General features: G+C 42.6%; 1 protein-coding gene across 4 annotated transcripts in view; it reads left to right on the top strand.

Moving 5' to 3' along the window:
• ADARB1 (adenosine deaminase RNA specific B1) overlaps nucleotides 1-11,536 on the top strand; it is a 770,933-nt gene extending 759,397 nt beyond the window's left edge. For all 4 annotated transcript variants that reach the window (XM_069225700.1, XM_069225699.1, XM_069225701.1 and 1 more), the window contains one exon: nucleotides 7,660-11,536. In XM_069225700.1, the coding sequence (XP_069081801.1) occupies nucleotides 7,660-7,836 (177 nt within the window). In that variant the 3' untranslated portion in view covers nucleotides 7,837-11,536. The remainder of the gene's footprint in view (nucleotides 1-7,659) is intronic.
• The last annotated feature ends 8,932 nt before the right edge of the window (nucleotides 11,537-20,468 follow it).

Genomic DNA, 20,468 nt, shown 5'->3' with positions numbered 1-20,468 from the left:
TGCACAACTCCACTCTGTTCCACTGTATGCTACTTAACTCTATGCCACTCCATTCGACACCACTCTGCTGTATGCTATTACACTCTACCCTACTCCACTGTATGCCAGTCTACACCACTACACAGTATGCCACTCCACTGTAAGCTACTCCATTCTTACTCCATTGAACTCTCCTCCACTCCATTCTATGCTACTCCATTGAATGCCACTCAACTCTATGCTATTCTACTATACCCCACTCCTTTTGTTCGTCACCCCAGTCTGTGTTACTCCACGATACCCTATTCCACTCTATGCAACTCCATTTTAACCTGTATGCCACTCCACTCTGACACTCCAGTGTATGCTATTTCACTATGTGCCACTACCCGCTACTCCACACCACTCTAGTGAGTGCCACTCAATGCCACTCCATTCTATGGTATTCCATTGGATAACACTCCACTGTATACTGTTACACTCTACCCTACTCCACTGTATGCAAGTCTTCTCCACCACTCCTCTCCACTGTATGCTACTCCATTGTACCCCACTACTCTATACGCCACTTCAGTCTACTCCACTCCACTGTACGCTACTCCACTGTACCCCACTACTCTATACGCCACTTCAGTCTACGTCACTCCACTATACGCTACTCCATTGTATGCTTCTACTATACCCCACTCCATCATACGCCAGTCCACTCTCCACCACTCCATGGTATGCAATTCCACTATACCCCACTCTGCCACTCAACTGTATGGCACTCCACTATACGTTATTCCACTGTATGCCACTTCAGTCTTCACTATTTCATTGTATGTCACTCCACTCTACGCTATTCCACTGTGTGCCACTCCACTGTAAGCTACTCCATTCTGCGTCACTCCACTGTATGCTGTTCAACTATACCCCACTCCAGTCTGCGCTACTCTACTGTAAACTATTCCACACTACGCCACTCTACCTAACTCTACTGTATGCCACTCCATGACACTCTAGTGTACGCTGTTTCACTCTGGCACTGCACTGTATGCTACTCTACGTTACTACACTCTCCACCACTCCATTGTACTCCACTCCGTGCCACTCCACTCTACAACACTACACTGTATGTTACCCCACTATATGCTACTTCACTCTAAACCACTCCACTGTTCACCACTCCGCTCCACCATAAAACACTCTACTCCACTCTGTATAACCCCACTCTACAAAAATCTATTACTCTTCCACTCTAAGACACTCTACTCCACTCTATCCCCGTGCACTCGACTGCCCATCTTTCTACTCCACTCTGTGCCTGTACACTCTATTGTACAATACTATTCTCCTGTATGACACTTTCCAACACGTGACACAGCACTCCCCTGTACAGTACAAGATGCCACTCCTATTTTACAGTTCACTCAACTCTACGCTACTGCACTGTTTGCCACTTTGCAGTACACTACATCACTTTACACTATTTAACTCTACACCACTACACTCTGCCACTCCACTGAATGACACACCACTCCTCACTTCTACTCTATGCAGCTTCATTCTACAAGATTCTACCACACTGTATGCCGCAGTGTGGCACTTTACTCAGCTCTATACCCCTACACTCCAATGTACAATACTCTGTTACACTGCATGTCACTGTACCCCAGTCTATGCTGTTCTGCGATACTTTACTCCTCTACACGACACTGTATGCAACTCTTTGTATGCCACTGTACGCTTTAGTCCACTGCATTCTGACACACTACTTCACTGTATGCCACTCCACCCCACTCTGACATTCAGCTCTACAACACTGTATGCAAGTCCACTGGACCACCCTCTGACACTGTACTCTACTGTATGTCACTCCACTCTGTAAAACTGTACTGCTGTATCCCACTCTACTGTACAACACAGTACTGCAATGTATTACACTTTACTCAACTGTATGCTACGCCACTCCATTCCATTATTCTCAGACACACCTCTCCTCTCTGACACTTTTACCCCACTCTATGCAAACCCACTCCAGTCTACTCCACTCTGCTACACATTATCACACTCTACGCTGCTTTACCATACTCTGCTCTACGCCTCTCCACTACCTTGCACTCTACTCCACTGTATACATCTCCACTGTACAACACCCTATGCCACTCTGACACTTTCCGCCACTCTGTGCCCATCAGCTGTATGCCACCATTATACACTCCACAGCACTCCTCTTTTTTTATGACGCACCACTCCACTATATAACATAGCATACCACTCTACGATAATCTCCTCCACTGTCCTCTACAACACTGTACTCACTGACACTTTACAACACTCTGCTCCACTCTGACAGTCTACGATACTCTACTCGTCAACACTCTAGTCAACCACACTCCAATCAACAACACAACACTGTACAACGCTACACTGTATGACACACTGCTCTAGGAAAGTCCATTGTACTCTTTGGCACCCCACTGGACTCTGACAAGGCACTTGACTCTATGCCACTCTACTCCAGTGTACCGCAATCCCCTCCACTGTATCATAGTGTACAGTACGACACGCAACTTCACTTTATGCCACTTCAGCTCCATCTGTACTACTGTGGTAGTACTACCCTGCTGGATATATCTATACATTTTGAAGCGTGATTTCTCAAACACTAATGAACAGATTTACACTAAATCACAAAAGCATCTTTTCTGGAATCAGGTCTAGCTTTCTGCCAAACTTGATGTAATTCAGTTCAGCTGTTTTGGTTGTAGTGTTGTATCAGAGAGAGATATATATATTTGACAGATCTTCACATAATTTTCAAAACTAGGTTGCCACTCACTTCAGCTGCTGTCTGGAAAGTTTTGAGGTGATGCTTCAGGTGGGGGCTGAGAAACAGTAGGGGTCTCAAAATGCATTTTCCCTGTGCAATTTCCCATAGGGATTTAAGACGCGACTACGGGCTGAACGGCTAAACAGAATTATACCAAATTGGTCAGAAAGCTAGATCTTGAGCCAGAAAGAGTGTTGATTGTAATTTGGTGTAAATCTGTTCAGTAGTTTTGAAGTAATTAAAGAAAAAAGATTTATGTATATCTAGGGATACGAATCCAGATGCGCGCGCCACCAGCAATGCCATGTTTGGCTGGCCACAACCTGAAAGGAAAGCTGCAGCTGCCATTTTGTCTATCGGCTCGGTGTGGAGGGGGAGAAATAAACATAAAATAAGATATAAGGGGTCAGGTTAGAGGTATCCTGAACCCATAGGACGGATGGATTGGTCCTTGAGTGGCACCTCATGGGCAAGAAATAGCCTAAAAACGTTTTTTTTTTTTTTGGGTGCACGAGGATTTGTGGATCCAGATCCTAATTAAAAGCAAGCATTGACAAAGCCAATAAGTCTCACTTACATTGGATATATTGGCTTGCTCTACAGTACCACAGCTGCTGTTAGCATGGTTAAAAGTAGGAAAAAAGTGCTAGGATGAAGTCAACACTGGCTGCTTTATTTTTTATTTTTATTTTTTTACTTTCAACCATGTTGCACAGCATATACGCAGCTGTACAACATTACAACATGGAAACTGGACTTCATCAAGGTGACACAGGGAGGCTCCGCGAAGAAGAGATATTGTGTCCTTCTTTGCAATATATACAGGTCCCACTGCGGAAAAGGAAACATGAGCGTTGTTTGACATGCTATAGAAGAAGAAGAATCATCAGAGAAACCGTAAAAAAAAAAAAAAAAAAAGAATAAAATACCCTGATGAAGTCCCGTGTAGTTTACAAAACGCGTTGGCTGTGCCAATGATGAATGATCATTAAAGGATTAAAGAAACCATTTTGGATTGAAACTCAATATTAGGGCTCACGCTTCAATGGATTTTTAAGAAAGACTGTATTTTTATACAATGAGACTTACAAGAAATGTTCTAGTGTTACTGGACTCAGAAAACTTATTTAGACTACTTTAGCACTCCCTTTTATGTATGAATTCTAGTACGACACTAATGTTAGCAGCTCAGGATGAATTTCATTGAACGTAAGTAGCTCTTATTACAGAGGCGCTTGGAAACACCTGTGATACATTAACAAGGCACAGTTAATTTACTGAGGAGGGTGCCATTATCACACAGCACATGCCATCCTTTAAAACAGTTGTAAGGCCGGATACTTGTTTGCAATGTATAGACTTGTTAACATCACAAAGTATTTTGGTTTTGTTATTTTCAGATCAGTGTCCACTCATTGTTTACATTCCAAAGCAACATGTTGATGTGAAAGGGGGAAACGCACAGAAACAATGTGTGGTTTCAAGAGTCCCTCTGGAAGTGCATCAAGGCTTCAAACTTCTTTAGAATGCAAATCCTTGTTTATATTACAATGACATTTAATTGGAAAATAAACTGCCAGTGGTTTAATTTATGAAAAAGTACTGTACATTATCTGTGCGTATTTTTTTCTTTTTTGACTGCGGCGTTTCCTGATTTAGCATTTAATTAGATCACATTATAAAGCATTTTAGTAAGATGCAGTATGGCTTTTGCGTTCTGTTAGCTTCAATTAATTAAGTTACTTCTACCATTTCATTCCACCACTCGATGCAGGGTGGCATAGGGAAACTCACTGAAGCCTGGGTCTGGTGGCTCATGACACAAATGTATTGATTCCAGGAATCTTTGTTTGACATCATGATACGTTCAAACATCACCTGTACCCCCTCCGCCTTTTATCCTTCTGAGACTGATAAAATAAGTGCTATTGGGTTGGATAACAGAAAATGTTATTCAGGGCTGTGAAACTACCCTTTATAAATACATAATATGTTAAATTGCTGACACAGTGTAGCTTTCTCATTGTCTCTTTTTTTGTATATAAAATAGCACTAGCAAAGATAGTAAGTATAATTTTAATGTGCATCCACCACTACATCCATTTCTCCATCACCACACCTACAGCTCACCTCAACACCGCCTGCCCTTCCACAGGAAATGGAACCAGACCATAGAGAAGCAACTCGTCAACACCCTCAGCAACTCACCACCCCTCGATACGGCAGATGCCAACACCTCAGCACGCAACCTCCACCAATGGATCGCTGATTGCGCCAAGACCCTAGCTCCACTCCGAGCGACCACAGGGAAACACACCACCAAGGAAGCTAACTGGTTAAACTTTTCACTGTCATCAAGGATTTCGCCAAACCACAAGCTGAGGCCATTAGCATCCCTCCATCCCAGGACCTGTGCGACAGACTAGCTGCCTTCTTCCATCAGAAAATCAAGGATATCTACGACAGCTTCGGACCCCAAGACTCTCCAAAAACTCTCCAAAACTCACCAGCAACGCCTCAATTCGGATCTCTGAACCCCCACAGTTCCTGCATGCCTGGACCCGCCTCACAACAGATGAGGCTCATTCCATCATGAGCTGCATCCACTCCAGAGCCACCACTGATCCTTGCCCCCACTACATCTTCAGCAAAGCCGGTGCCGCAATCGCACCTGAGCTCTGCAAGACCATCAACTGCTCCCTAGAGTCTGCCACTTTCCCCGAGGACTGGAAGCACGCCGAGATTCACCCGCTCTTGAAGAAATCCACGGCCGGCCCCATGTATCTCAAGAATTAACGCACAATCTCGCCTCTGCCTTCCCAAGTCAAGGTCGCCGAAAAAGCAATCAACGTTCAGCTCTGCCAACACATCGAGGACAACAACATTCTGGACATCTCACAATTAGGATTCAGAACTAACTACAGCACCCTGCTCGCCGTCACAGATGACATTCGCCCTCTCCTCGACTGCAGCCAAACAGCAGCCCTCATCCTACTGGACCTGTTGGCCGCCTTCGAAACAGTATCCCACCGCACCATATGCGCCAGACTCCACGCAGCAAGCCTCTTTTTGTGGATGCACTCCTTCCTGACAGAACGCAGAGAGTCAGACTCCCACCACACCTTTCAGAACCTACAGAGGTCAGCGGGGGAGTATGGCAAGGATCCTCGTTGAGTCCCACACTGTTCAACATCTACATGGCGCGCTCACCCCAGTCGTCAGAAACTATGGATTGAACATCGTCTCCTACTCCGATTAAACCCTGCTGATCATCTCCCTGACTGAAAACCCTACAACGGCCAAGGCCAAGAAGAACTTCCAAGATGGGATGGAAGCAGTTGCCGCCTGGATGAAGAGAGCTGCCTTAAGCTAAACTCCGACGAGACTGAGATCCTCATTCTGGGACCCTCCTCCTCTGTCTGAAATGACTCCTGGTGGCCCTCCATACTTGGCAGCCACCCCACTCCCCTCCCCCAATACACCCAACCGCAGCGTCGTCCTCGACACTCAGCGCTCACCATGACAAGACAGGTCAACTCCATCGCCTCCACCTGTGTCCAAACCCTCCCACTCCGAACGATTTTCAGATGGATCCTAAGCGACTGTTGCAAGACCGTGACACATGCCCTGATCGCAAGCAGGATTGACTACAGCAATGCCCTCTATGCTGGAACCACCAAGAAGAACCTGGGCAGGCTACAACAAATCCAGAACGCCTCTGCCAGACTCATTCTGAACATCCACCGCCAAGAATACATCACAGGACACCTGATCGATCTCCATTGGCTCCCCGTCGGGAAGAGGATCAACTTCAAGCTCTTCGTACACCCTCCACAACCTTAGACCTAGCTACCTCAACCACCACATCACCTTTTACTCCCCTGCCAGACCTCTCCACTCCTCCCAGCAGTCTTTCGTCACTGTACCCCACAGAACGAAGTCCACGGCTGGAGGGAGATCTTTCACCAACCTTGCGGCAAAATGTTGGGACACCTTGCCTCTTCACTTCAGGCAGCCACCATTGCTACCTCAATTCAGGAAGGACCTTAAGACCTGGCCCTTTGAGTGAATCTTGAGACCTATCCACAGTGCCTTTAGACCCTACGGGTGAGTAGCACGCTTTAAAAATGATTGATTGATTGAATGTGCTAAAATATGCAAACCTAAACCTGCACAAAAGCTATTTACATGTGTTAACACTTTAAAGGCAGACCTACTGGGTTTGTTGGAGGTATTTGAAAAACTATATAAAAACAGTGGCTAAACCATACCTTACATTGTGTCAGTGTTTTAATGTAACATGTTTTTAACATATGTTTATTACTTGGGGCTGAATATACGATATTTAATGTTTTCTAACTTATTACTACCTATTTTATCAGCTTCAGGAGGATAAAAGGCTGAGTGGGCCCGCCAGGATTGACTAACAGAATGCATTCCGAGATTCCATGCATGCATACGCACTCATCTTTCAGTGTAACCAAAAAAAAACATTTTAAGCTGGGCGCATATGCGTGTACACATGGACGGCCATCTTGGAATGCTTTTGCCATACTTTATCAAGATAGTCAATGCACTCCTTCCAAGTGTGATGACCATCTTGTAGCAGTAAAGTTGTAATAACTATAGCAAAAAGAAAATGAAACGAACACTGTCAAACCTGATAGCGCCTCAACCAACGCCAGGCCCATTGGCTTTGCCAATGCTTACTTTACTTAGCTGCAAAATGATTTGCTGATACTGTAGATGGAGCATTAGCCTATTTGTGAGATGATTAGTTTTCGTTTTCATGGTAAAAAATGTTTCTTCTATCATGAAAGCGAACTGATGATAATTATAACTTGTCCTTTTTCTAATTTGTACAGCTTCCTGCGAACCTTAGATCTCGACTCTGCAAACCCAATCTGTACTATGATTCTAAGCAGTCAGCGAAAGAATATCAGACAGCCAAAGAGTGTGTGTTCAAAGCATTCCTGAAAGCAGGCCTGGGTGCCTGGGTGAAGAAACCGAGCGAGCAAGACCAGTTCTCCTTCTCCATCTAACGTATTGGATTGCTGTCCGTAACTTCGGAAAGTTGTACGTGTGTGTGCAGGCTTGGCTTATGAGAATTCCACCTCAAGGGAGCAGCCGGACGCCTTCATCCCCACTTACATGGAGTTTTAAATTGACTAAATAACAGTTAGTTCCATTAATGGGAGGTTCTATCATACTTAAATCTAGCTAGGTGCATCATTTTCCTCCTTGTGCCCAGCATCCACTTTTACCACAGCCAAATGGATGTCATCAACTCCACCTGCTCGCCACGCACCTGTCAATTGAAAATTGCCAAGAAGTCTAACTCAAGAAACTTAAGATATGCCCACTTCTTGAACTATTAATAGTGATATTGTTGTTTTTTGTGATTTTCTTTTGTTTTCTTTTCATGTTGTTTTGAGACCAACTTGCAGTTGTCTTTTTCCGATGTATATTCTACATTCAAAATGTATTGTGCTAGATAATTAAACGTCATGCAGCATTACGATTGAACCACGTCACCAGTAAGCCTCCAGCGGGAAATTGGAAACTCCTGTTCCTAATGTGTGACATTCTCTGCAGCACCTTCTAGTGCAGGAGGTGGCTGGCCCTAGGCCAGAGGCCTTTCAAATTGACAGACAATACGACTGTTTACAAATGATTACTTGTATTTTCCCTTTTATCTTGTTTTCTAAATCCATAAATTAGATGATTTATGTAATTTGAGTTTTACGCTATGTTTTTTTAGCAAACGTTTTCGCATATGTCATTTCTTTAAAAAATCAAGTTTTGATCTGTGGTTGGCTTGCTCATAGCAACTTTGGAGCATGTTTGTCTGAGTAGACTGCAGAGCCGCAAAGGATCTGAAATCTTGTCTGTTACCCCATGTATGATTGTGACCTCTCTACTTCCCAAAGCTGTCTTTTCTAAACCAGCCCCCCTCACCCCCTGTCCTCAAATCTATACTGTATTTTAAGCCTGTGAATAGTTTTTTATCATTATGCTTTTTTATTCTGTTATAAGTGCCCGTTTTTAACCTTTCTGTAGCATACACATTGTGAAGTCCGATTTGTTTAAAAAAAAACAAAAAAAAACTGGAAATGTATTTTAGTTGCAGAATTTTAGACTCGACTGCACAGTAAAAAATAATTTTAGCTGTACTGTAGTTGATTTTTGTGACACATCTGGCGACCATAAAGACAGCAGCGTTGATTTGGGTAATAATGCAAAATCAGTTTCATGGTTACTATTCAAAAGGAGGGACAACATTAAAAGAAAAACATTTTATAAATTAGCCGTAGTTTTATTTTTTGAGGATAGGTGACCATCAAATACAAGGTTACTGAGAAATGGGTGTGTTCCCTTTGTTACGTGAGAGTTGCAACATTCAGGGTAATTTAGGTTTATCAGAAAGGTCCAGCCATCTAGTTCTGCGTGCACAGGACTTCCATGGAAGATATCTTGCAGAAGATGATGGCTCAGCAGAAATACCACGAAACCTCAGTAAACAAGAAACTGAACTTCGCCATGATCCATTTCATACATCTCGAAGAGCTGTTGCTTCGTGGTTGCCTCACTCCCACATTCAACTGCCTGGCAATACTTTTCAAACAAACTGAGCTGTCCTCCTGAGAACATGATCACCATCAACCTGGAGCGTCCAACAATGTTTAGAAATGTTTTGTCTGCCGTTGCAGAATTGTCGTAAGGGAATTTTACCGCACCTACGCAATAACATGGATGAACTCCAAAACACCTGACAATATCTGCACTTGCATGCAGACTCAAGATTGATAAAGGTATTGATCTGCTTTTTTGTGTATGGATATGTTCCGAGGGGTTAGATTGCCATGAACATTAGTACGTACTGCATGGGGTGGCCTTTACTTAATTGCAGTATTTCCATGTGTAAATACATAAAAACATGAAAAGAAATACTTTTGAACTCTCAGTTCTTATCAGTATTTCCATGTACTTCACCAAAAACAGCAAAGGTGCAACTCTACAAGTGAGCAAGAACCATGTACAGGATCAAGTCTCATTCTCGGAAGAGCTTTTGTCATGGAGGTCCTTAGTGGGATTGCATGAACCATGCATCTTTTGTAACACGTGACAACCCCTAATTGAGAAGAACCTTACTCTTAAATGTCTTTGATTCAGTTGACAAGTTCGCTGGCAGTAATCTTAAGCCCGTATATGTTTAAAGACCTAAAGTACACATACTATATTTTTACTTGTTGAAACACTTATCAGAATCTTAATATTTTTGGTGCTTTTTTATTTTGCTGCTTGGAGTGTCACACTCTCAAAATTGTGTTTGTGATCGTAACCATTTCACAGTGAGCTTGCTTTCTGTTTTGGTGCAGTACGGTCTAATGTCAGTGCTGAGAGATTCCAACTCTCCTGTCTAACCAATTATTGTTACAAATCTGCACCAGGACAGATATTAATACTTGGGTAGGGGTCTGAGACCCCAAATAGTATCTACATGATAACTCTGGAATATAACTAGCACTCTGTAGACCTGAAATTATAGTGAAACCAGATGGTCTTCAGCTTTGCCCATTGACTTTTATTCCAGCTGCTTCTTTTCATTGATCTTGTCTCCCCTTAGGAGTCACATGAGAGAGCAGTGCAGCAAATTCACTAATCACTGTTACTTGCAACAACATCATAAAGCACTTCTCTGGGTGGTATATATGTCTTGCGACTGCCCATCACATCTGTTTCCAAGAAAACTGAGGAAACTTAAGCAGGATGCAAACTGGACAGCTAAGAGGCGTACGGTTACTATGCATGTGATGGAATTAGAATCAAGATAGAGTGTATGAAAATATAGCCTACCTTTATGTCATGTTCTCCCTCTTATACTAGTTTCAAGGGATGGCCAAAAATTCCAAGACTTACGTATAGGAAACAAACCCTTAAGTAGCAATACAGTTGCTGATATAATTAAACTGGGCCTGCATATGCTACCCACATAGGCTGAGTAGAGTTTGCCTTGCATGCATGCAGTCGTCTGTATTTTTTCCAGGGCAGCTGAAGTGAAAAAAACCAGGTTGTTTTGGTCCCATAAAACCTCATTACTATTTAGTAGATGTAAGCTACATTTTCTGTCTACTAAAAGAAAATGACCAGTTAGCCGCTGGTGTACACTGCCCATCACACACACACATTCTCTCACACACACTCTCTCCTTTGACCTTCCACAGTACAATCTAGATAGGTGAGTCGACATTCTGGCTTATGCTTCAAGCGTCCTGTCTAGCGTTCTGTCTCCTTTCAGCTTTGAAAAGGTGTCGTTTGTGGAGAGGGTAATAAGCCAGAGCTCTTGAAATATGTTTCTGGACTACTCACTGGAAGAGGCATATAATAAGCCAACATAAATTCTGTGTCATTGCTGCAATATGACGCTTTCTCACTACCCATGAATTACCTCTGACAACTCTTAAGATTCCACAACTCCCCAATCCTTTCTTTGCCTAGGACTGCAGGGATACTTTCGAGTCACTTGTGTGGAATTAACTGAACCCGAGACTAGATCTAAGGCTGCCAACAATTTGCAGCTTTCCAGTGTTCTCTGTATAGATAAATCATTGTGAATGACCTGCATGTACATTAACCCTCTCATTGATTCCGACCTTGGAATTTAAGCATGAGATGTTCTCATCTGTAGAAAAAAGAAGGGGGATGTTGTAAATGGAAATAAATTAAGACTATGTTAATTTTCTCTGTTGTCCTGGTTCGTTTATCTTGAATGGTTTCATTTTCTAATTTCTGCACTGTGGTTTTGAATGTAAAAAGTTGGTTTCCTCCATATTGTTATTGTAATTGTATGTTCGATGGCCTGTGTAGCTGTAGATACACATGCTTTGCTTAAGTCCGCCATCTAGTGTTGGGCTCGGTGTGCTACAATTGTTTTTCTTCAAAGAATATTTTTGAGTCACAAGATCGTGTGACACCTCCTCTCTGTTATTGTGTGCATGGGCATCGAGTCCTTTGTTAGATTGTTTTCTTTCTGCCGTCGGGTTCGGACGTTTTTCCTCTTGCTCATGTGAATCTCGGTTCAGTATCTTCTGAACTTTATTTCCACCTTTCTATCAGTGTTGGTATATTTTTTGATTGCATACTGTATACTTTCAATAGTCGATCCAAATGTTATCATCCGCGTCAATTTAACACCCTCAGGGGCGTCCATGCCCTTTTTGAGCTTACTTTGACAACGATAGTCGGAGAATGATGGGCTAATAGAACATACTCTTTTTCAGTTCGGTCTTGGGTGTCACTACAAGTTTGCCAACACAGATCAACACTTGGTGTGTAATTCGTGTCTGCCCCCAGAGCACAAATATGAGACCTGCGATGGCTGTAAGTCTTTTCGATTAAAGAAGACCGTATGGGACCGAAGAGCACACCCGCTAGGAATGGCGTTGAAAGCAACAGACAACACTCCTGGTATCTTTGGAGAAGAGCATGCGCAAGAAGAAATCGGACACCAGACAGCCTTCTTTGGTCGCGACTCTGAGTTGGGCCAAGATTTGGACGTCGAGAGTCAGTCCATTCCAGTGCCTCAGTACGTGAGTACACCAGCACTATCGCCCCAAACAAAGACTTTTTAAAATACTTCTAAATTGATTGTTGGCCTTCCACTGCCCTCAGGCCATAGTAGGGGCCAAAAAATACATTTGCATGGTCCACCTTCCGGTTCAGTTTTGAAACATAGACCAAAATGCATTCGGCTCTGACCAAAAGAGGCATCTGCGTCCCAATCTTTTTTGGGATCAAGCCAAAAATCAGACACATCCACTTCGGAGCCAAAGAAAATACCATCCACTTCGGAGACACAATGTTTGGTTTGAAGGGTTTGGAGCCAAAAACTGTAGTGAGCAAACATTCTACAATTCCCTCGGAGAAGTCATCTGATCTAGAGCCTATCCTTGAAGTAATGGATGCTAAAGAGCGCAAAATTCATATACTAGAAGGAACAGGGAGAATTAGCTTCTCCTTTTCCAATTAAAAGGAGACTTACATTCCAAGAGACATTGGACTCTGTGCCACCCCCCCCAAAAAAGTCTCCAAAGAAAAGGACAAGGCTCCAGAACAACCTTGGCCTTCACCACCTCATTCTCCCGTACTTCCTTCTACTTCACCACCATTATCACCTCTATATTCTATTCACCCACAATGTTCTCCACAAGCAACATCATCACTTCATAGGGATGATTTAAGTGATATTCCGCAAGATACAGACCAATGGGATCTATATGGTCCAGATCCCATTTGTTAGAAATGGGTTCTTTGGTTGGCAGTCAGGTTACCCCCTGTCCAAGCAAGGACCCTCACTCTAGCCAGAGCAAAGGAGAAACACACCTGGTTAACCCCCATTCACCCCCTTGGTAGCCTGGCATGAGCAGGCCGGCTTAACTCAATAGCAGTGTGTAAAGTATTTATACCAACACACACAGTAATACAGTGAAAACACTACAAAATGGACACCATGCCAGTTTAGAAAAATAGGTAATGTTTATCTAAATTAAACAAGACCAAAACAACAAAAATCCAACGTACACAAGTTAAAATATGAATTTTCAAAGGCATCAGTCTTACTCCATAGAAAACAATGTAAACGATGATTTTGCACAAAGTACCTGGTTTGCGTCAAAAATAAAGCTTCGCGAGTGTGTATCCGAAAAGTCAGCGATGCATCAATTCCTTCTTCACAAGGGAGGCTGTGCGTTGTTTCCTCTCCAGACAGGTCGGCAATGCATTGTTTTTCTCCCCTGAAAGAGAGCGATGCTTCGATTTCCAGATGGGCACCTCAGATCTGCGTTGTTGGGATGACTTTGACACTCAGGGATGATGCGTGGAAAATCCTGTTGCACGGTGTTAGAAAACCACGCTTCGTGGGTTTTGCGTCGTTATCAGCAGCCACAAGCGGGTGTTGCACTTCGTTTCTCCAGCCGCAATGCGTCGATCGCCCAGCTGCAATGCAGGTGGATCGACAATTTCAGCCACGAAGCCAGCAGCGCGTTGTGTATCAGTTGCGTTGCAGATGGTGCGTTGAAAGTTTCCCTGCACGGTGTTCTGCGCGTGGATTTCAGCTCTTGTTCTGCCAACTTCACCTTTCAAGGGCCCAGGGACTGGATAGGACACCACTTGGCAGGGCAGGAGTCTCAACAGAGTCCAGGTGTTGGCAGAGGAAGTCTTTGATAGCCCTGAGACTTCAAAACAGGAGGCAAGCTCGGTTCTAGCCCTTGGGGGATTCTTCACAAGCATGAATATACCACAAAGTCCCATCTTTGTCCCCTTTCACAGGCAGAAGCAGCAACTGCAGGATAGCCCAACAAAGCGCAGTCACAGGCAGGGGCAGCACTTCTCTTCAGCTCTTCTCCTTGGAAGAGGTTCCTCTTGAATCCAGAAGTGATGTAATTTTCAGGGGATTTGGGCCCAATACTTATACCCCTTTCTGCTCTTGTTTGCAAGATCCTGTCTTGGCCAGGCCCCAGACACACACCAGGGGGTTGGAAGGTGTAAGTGACCACTCCTCCCACCACTCCAGCACAGATGGCTCATCAGGATAGCCAGGCTACACCCCAGCTCCCTTTGTCTTACTTTCTAGAGGGGATTCACAAGCAGCCCAATTGTCAAACTAACACAGACAGGGAATCCACAAACAGGCAGAGTCACAGAATGGTTTAAGCAAGAAAATGCCTACTTTCTAAAAGCGGCATTTTCGAACTAGCAATCTAAAAACCAACTGCACTAACAGATGCATTTTTAAATTGAGTTCAGAGATCCCAAACTCCATATTTCAATCTGCTCTCAGAGGGAATCTGCACTTTAATAATATTTAAAGGCAGCCCCCATGTTAACCTATGAGAGAGACAGACCTTGCACAGTCAAAACAGAATTTTGGCAGTATTTCACTGTTAGGACATGTCAAACGCATCAGTACATGTCCTACCTTTGACACGCACTGCACCCTGCCCTTGGGGCTACCTAGGGCTTACCTTATGGGTACTTACATGTATAAAAAGGGAAGGTTTATGCCTGCCCAGTATGTACACTTGCCAAGTCGAATTAGCAGTTTAAAGCTGCACCTACAGACACTGCAGTGGCAGGTCTGAGCCATGTTTGCAGGGCTTCTAATGTTTGTGGCACAACCAGATATACAGGCCCACCAGTAGCATTTGATTTACAGGCCCTGGACACCTCTAGTGTACTTTACCAGGGTCTTACTAGTAAATCAAATATGCTAGTCAGGGATAGCAAATGGCTCATACATTTTACACAGGAGCACCTGCACTTTAGCACTGGTTAGCTGTGATAAACTGCCCAGAGTATCAAAAACAGAGTCCAGCAACCATCAACAACCTGGGAAGCAGAGGCAACAAGTTAGGGGAGACCACACCAAGGATGCCAAGCGTAACACCATTCTTCCCAATTACCCTGACCTATATCCAGCAAGACCTTCTTCCCTTGAGGATACCACTTCATATAACCAAGTTGCAGCTAGAGCAGCAGCGTATCATAATCTGCAACTGCATACAGACCCAATAGAAGACTTTCTATTCAACACATTAACAAGTACACACAGAGTCCCAATTTCTACCCATGCTTCTGGACATGTTTAGACGTGCTAATGACACATTTAAAGAACCTATTAATGCAAAAATTATTACACCAAGGGTAGATAATAAATATAAAGCTGCACCCTCAGATTCAACTTTTATAAAGACACAACTACCACCAGACTCTATGGTGGTAAGGAGGGCACGAAAGCATGCTAATAGGCAGTCTACAGGGGATGCTCCTCCTCCAGATAAGGAGAGCAAAAACCTAGATGGAGTGAGCAATAGAGTGGCTGCCCTTCCTGGTTAGGTATGACAGGGCTCACTGGGATGAAATGGAAGAATTATTAAAAAATCTTCCACAAGAGCACCAAAAAAGAGGACAGGCAATAGTAGCAGAGGAACAGGCCATTTCCAGTAATTCAATAAGATGCGTCATTGATGCAACTGACATAGCATCTTGTCGGGTTAATACTAGTGTTATCATAAGAAGGTATGCATGGTTAAGGTGTTCAAGATTTAAGCCAGAGATACAACAAGCAGTCTTGAACATGCCTTTTGAGGAAGAGCATCTATTTGGCCCGGAGGTATATACCTCTAGAGAAAAATTAAAAAGGACTCTGAGACAGCTAAAGCTATGGGCGCTTTATACACTACACCCAGAAGGGGTACATTTCGTAAACCAAAATTTAGAGGTGGTTTTGCATCATTGACCACAGAGCCTTCTACCTCACAACAAAAACAAGAAACACGTTTTTATAACATCTGCCTCTAGAGGATCTTCCTCTAACACAAACAGTGACTTTCTACAAATCCCCACAGCACATACATCTCTTGTGGGAGGAAGACTGGCAAATGGTTACCCTCAATGGTGCAACTTCATCACAGACCAATGGGTTCTATCAATTATCTAACATGGTTATTGTCTAGAAGTCATCTCCACCCCACCAAACATTCCTCCTTGTTTTCACAAATTCTCTCACGACCATCTTGTTCCATTAAAAGAAGAGGTACAGTCCCTTCTCAAAGGGGCACTAGAACCAGTTCCTCTATACCAACAAGGGCTAGGAGTATATTCACTGTACTTCAACCATACCCAAGAAAGACGGTTCCTTAAGGCCATTTTGGATCTCAGTGCTCTCAACCAATACATACTTTCAGATCATTTCCAGGTGGTCACCCTGCAAGATTTTATCCCTCTGTTACAGCAAGGAGATTACATGACAGCATTAGATCTCAAAGATGCTTATTTCCACATTCACATACATCCAGCACACCACAAATATCTGATTTGTTATTGCAGGAAAGCATTATCAATTCAAAGTGCTACCATTCGGGGTAACAACAGCCCTTAGAGTATTCACAAAATGCTTGGCGGTAGTAGCTGCATTTCTCAGAAGACAACACATACACGTTTTCCCATACCTGGACAATTGGCTCATAAAAGCCAATACCATTCAAACATGCCAACAACACACTGTTGTAAGTCTTCTACACAATTTGGGATTCACAATAAACTATCTCAAATCTCATCTTCAACCCTCACAAATACAGCCTTATCTGGGCTCAATTCTGAACACCCAGTCAGCATTAGCATATCCAAACCCAGTAAGGACTCAAGCTTTTCGAAATCTCCTTGCTCAGTTACAGGAGAATCATTCACAGTAAAACTAGTGATGCAACTGTTTAGGATGATGGCCTCTTCCATTGCCATCGTCCCCATGTAAGACTACACATGTGTCCACTGCAGCAGTGCCTTTCTCGCCAGTGGTCTCAGTCACAGGGCCATCTTCAGGATCTAGTGTTGTTGGACCGCCAGACTCCCCGCTCTCTGCAGTGGTGGAATTCCACCAACCTTTCAAAAGGCGGGCCATTCAGGACCGTGTGCCTCATAAATAAATGCGCCACAGATAGGTTTTGGAGCTCACCTCAACAACCTGATCATACAAGGGAAATGGGATCTCATTCAACAGACTTATCACATGAATTATTTGGAGTTGCTAGCAATCTTTCTAGCACTCAAAGCATTCCTTACACAGATGTCTCACAAAGTTGTGTTAATCCGTAGAGACAACATGACAACAATGTATTATCTGCAAAAACAGGTGGGGACACACTCATCTCAATTGTCCCTTCTAGCTCAGACAATTTGGAAGTGGGTGATTCACAGCCACGTACAATAACTGGCAGAATATCTCCCAGTAATGGACAATCAGTGAGCAGACCTATTAAACAGGACACAGCAACAAGTTCATGAATGGGAAATTCACCTACAAGTACTTCACCAATACATTCACCTGTGGGGAACACCAGAAATAGATCTCTTCGCTACCGCAGAAAACTCAAAATGCTAATATTTCACATCGAGATACCCACACCCTCATTCCAAGGGCAATGCTCTATGGATGAATTGGCCAGGGATATTTGCTTATGCTTTTCCGCCTCTCCCACTCATTCCATTTCTAATACACAATTTGAAACAAACATCACTCACTATGAGTCTTGTAGCCCCTACCTTGGCACGTCAGCTTTGGTACACAACACTGCTGAAATGTCTGTGGTTCCACATCCCAAACTTTCCAACAGACCAGACCTTTTGACTCAAAAGAGAGGTCAAATCAGACATCCAAACCCCAAAACACTCAATCTTGCGATATGGCTCCTGAAGTCAGGGTTTGGGTATTTACAACTTCTTTCTGAATGTACGGACATTCTTAAAGAAGCACGCAGACCTACAACTAAACAGTGTTAAGCTGCTAAATGGAAATATTTTGTATATTACTGTCAACCTAAAAACATTGATCCACTTAAAGCCACAGTACAAGACATTGTGTGTTACTTGTACATTTACAAAAAGCAAACTTAGCATACTCTTCTATTAGACTTCACTTAGCAGAGATAGCTGCTTATCTCCAAAACAGACAACATATTTCTTTGCTTAGAATTCCTGTTATTAAGGCATTTATGGGAGGGCTTTAAATGAGTTGTTCCACCTAGGGGTTCCTCCAGCTCTGGTATAGAACCTTAACATCATACTTACTAGACTTATGGGTCCACCATTTGAACCCATGCATTCTATAATGGAAAATTGTTTTTTTGGTAGCTATAACTTTATTAAGAAGAGTTAGTGACATACAAGCCTTCACTTTAGAGGAACCATTTTTCCAAGTATGTAAAAATAAAATAGTTCTTAGGATAAACCCTAAATTCCTACCTAGACTAGTTTCACCATATCACATTAATCAATCAGTGGAGTTGCCAGTCTTTTTCTCACAGCAAGAATCAGTTGCTGAAAGAGTTCTCCATACACTGGATGTTAAAAGAGCTCTTATGTATTACATTGACAGGACAAAAAGTTATAGAAAATCAAAACAACTTTTTGTAGCTTTTTTAAAGCCTCACAAAGGTAATCCAATTTCAAAGAATAGATTAACTTAATGGATAGTTAAGTGTATTTAGACTGTTACCTTAAAACTAAAACACAACTACCTACGACTCCTAAAGCACACACTACCAGCAAAAAGGTGCTTCTACGGCCTTTTTAGGAAACATTCCAATAGCAGATATTTGTAAAGCTGCTACTTGGTCTACACCACACACATTTACTAAACATTATTGTGTAGATGTTCCAGCTCGTTAACAGGCAAATGCTGGTCAAGCAGTTCTTAGGGTGCTTTTTCGAGCTACTCAACCTTCTACAGGCTAGCCACCGCTTATTTGTAGGGGATTGCTTTACAGTCTATGCAAAGCATGCGTATTTACAGCTACACATGCCATTGAACAGAAAATGTTACTTACCCAGCAGACATCTGTTTGTGGTATGTAGTGCTGCAGATTCACCCTTCTCCCCAGAAGCCTGTAGTCATTGTAGTACAACATATTGTAAATATGTACATACAGTACATCTCTTTTCATTTAATGTATATATATATATAATATATACACTCTTTACTTCACCCGCATGCGGGAAAACAATCTAACAAAAGACTTGATGACCATGCGCACTATCACCAAGAGGAGTCTCTCGATCTCATGACTCAAAAATATTCTTCTAAGAAAAACAACTTGTAACACTCCGAGCCCAAACTAGATGACGGACTTCTGCAAAGCATGTGATTCTACAGCACTAAATGCCACAAACAGATGTCTACTAGGTAAGTAACATTTTCCTTATATATGGCTTACTAACCCTGATGAGGTGTTGAAGAGCTTTTCGGCGAGTCGCACGCTACTTCGGAACCAAAGGATTAGTGGTGGATTATAGGGGAATACGAGCACATTATTACTATTAGTATAGGGAGGCATGATTTAATTTGAGCGCAGGGCATGAGTCTGTTAGTTAGATTGAATAGAATACTGAAGGTATAGAGGAGGGAAGAATCCAGAAGTGTTTTTTGGGAGATCATAGTAGCAAGATGAGGTTTGGGATGAGTAAAGGAGAGATGGAGGTGTGAAGAGTCTGTAGAAAGGGGTTGGGGAGATCATAGTAGTAAAATGGGGTTTGGGATAAGTTAATGGGGAGATAAATTAAGGAGAATTTAGTAGGGTTGTTTAAGAGATCATGGTAGTAAACATTTGGGGTGAACTGGGAGGGGTAGAGGAGGGAAGTGTCTAGGAAGAGTTATTTTGGAGGTCAGTTATAGAACGGGTATTGGATAAATCAGGGAGTGAAAATAGAGGATAGCTTGATGGAGGTATAGGGTGATGGTGAGACAGAGTAAAGATTTCAAGAGAGAATTTCTTTTCCTCTTGTACAATAGGACTAAAGTATTAAATAAATAGATACATGATTACAAAGTAAGGGAATATATGGGTAAGGAATATAATATATATTGATATTTTAATCTTATTGTATAAAGAGACTTAAGAGTTGCAGTATTTGAAGTTAATTTATTTGTGTACTTTTATAACATTTTTATCCTTCCTCAATATTTCAATAGTGAAATGCTTGTAGATAAACAGTTACGATAATAATTACAGATTGCAATAGATAAAATAAAACCAGAGATTCTTAAGCGTCTAACCAAACAACTTACATAGAAACTTATATAGAAACTGTGCAATTACCTCTGAACATGTTAAGTGTAGAA

Source organism: Pleurodeles waltl, chromosome 3_1 (assembly GCF_031143425.1).
Source record: "Pleurodeles waltl isolate 20211129_DDA chromosome 3_1, aPleWal1.hap1.20221129, whole genome shotgun sequence".
NCBI lineage: Eukaryota > Metazoa > Chordata > Amphibia > Caudata > Salamandridae > Pleurodeles > Pleurodeles waltl.
The sequence above is the reverse complement of the archived record's forward strand: the minus strand, read 5'-3'. Positions and strand labels throughout refer to the sequence as shown.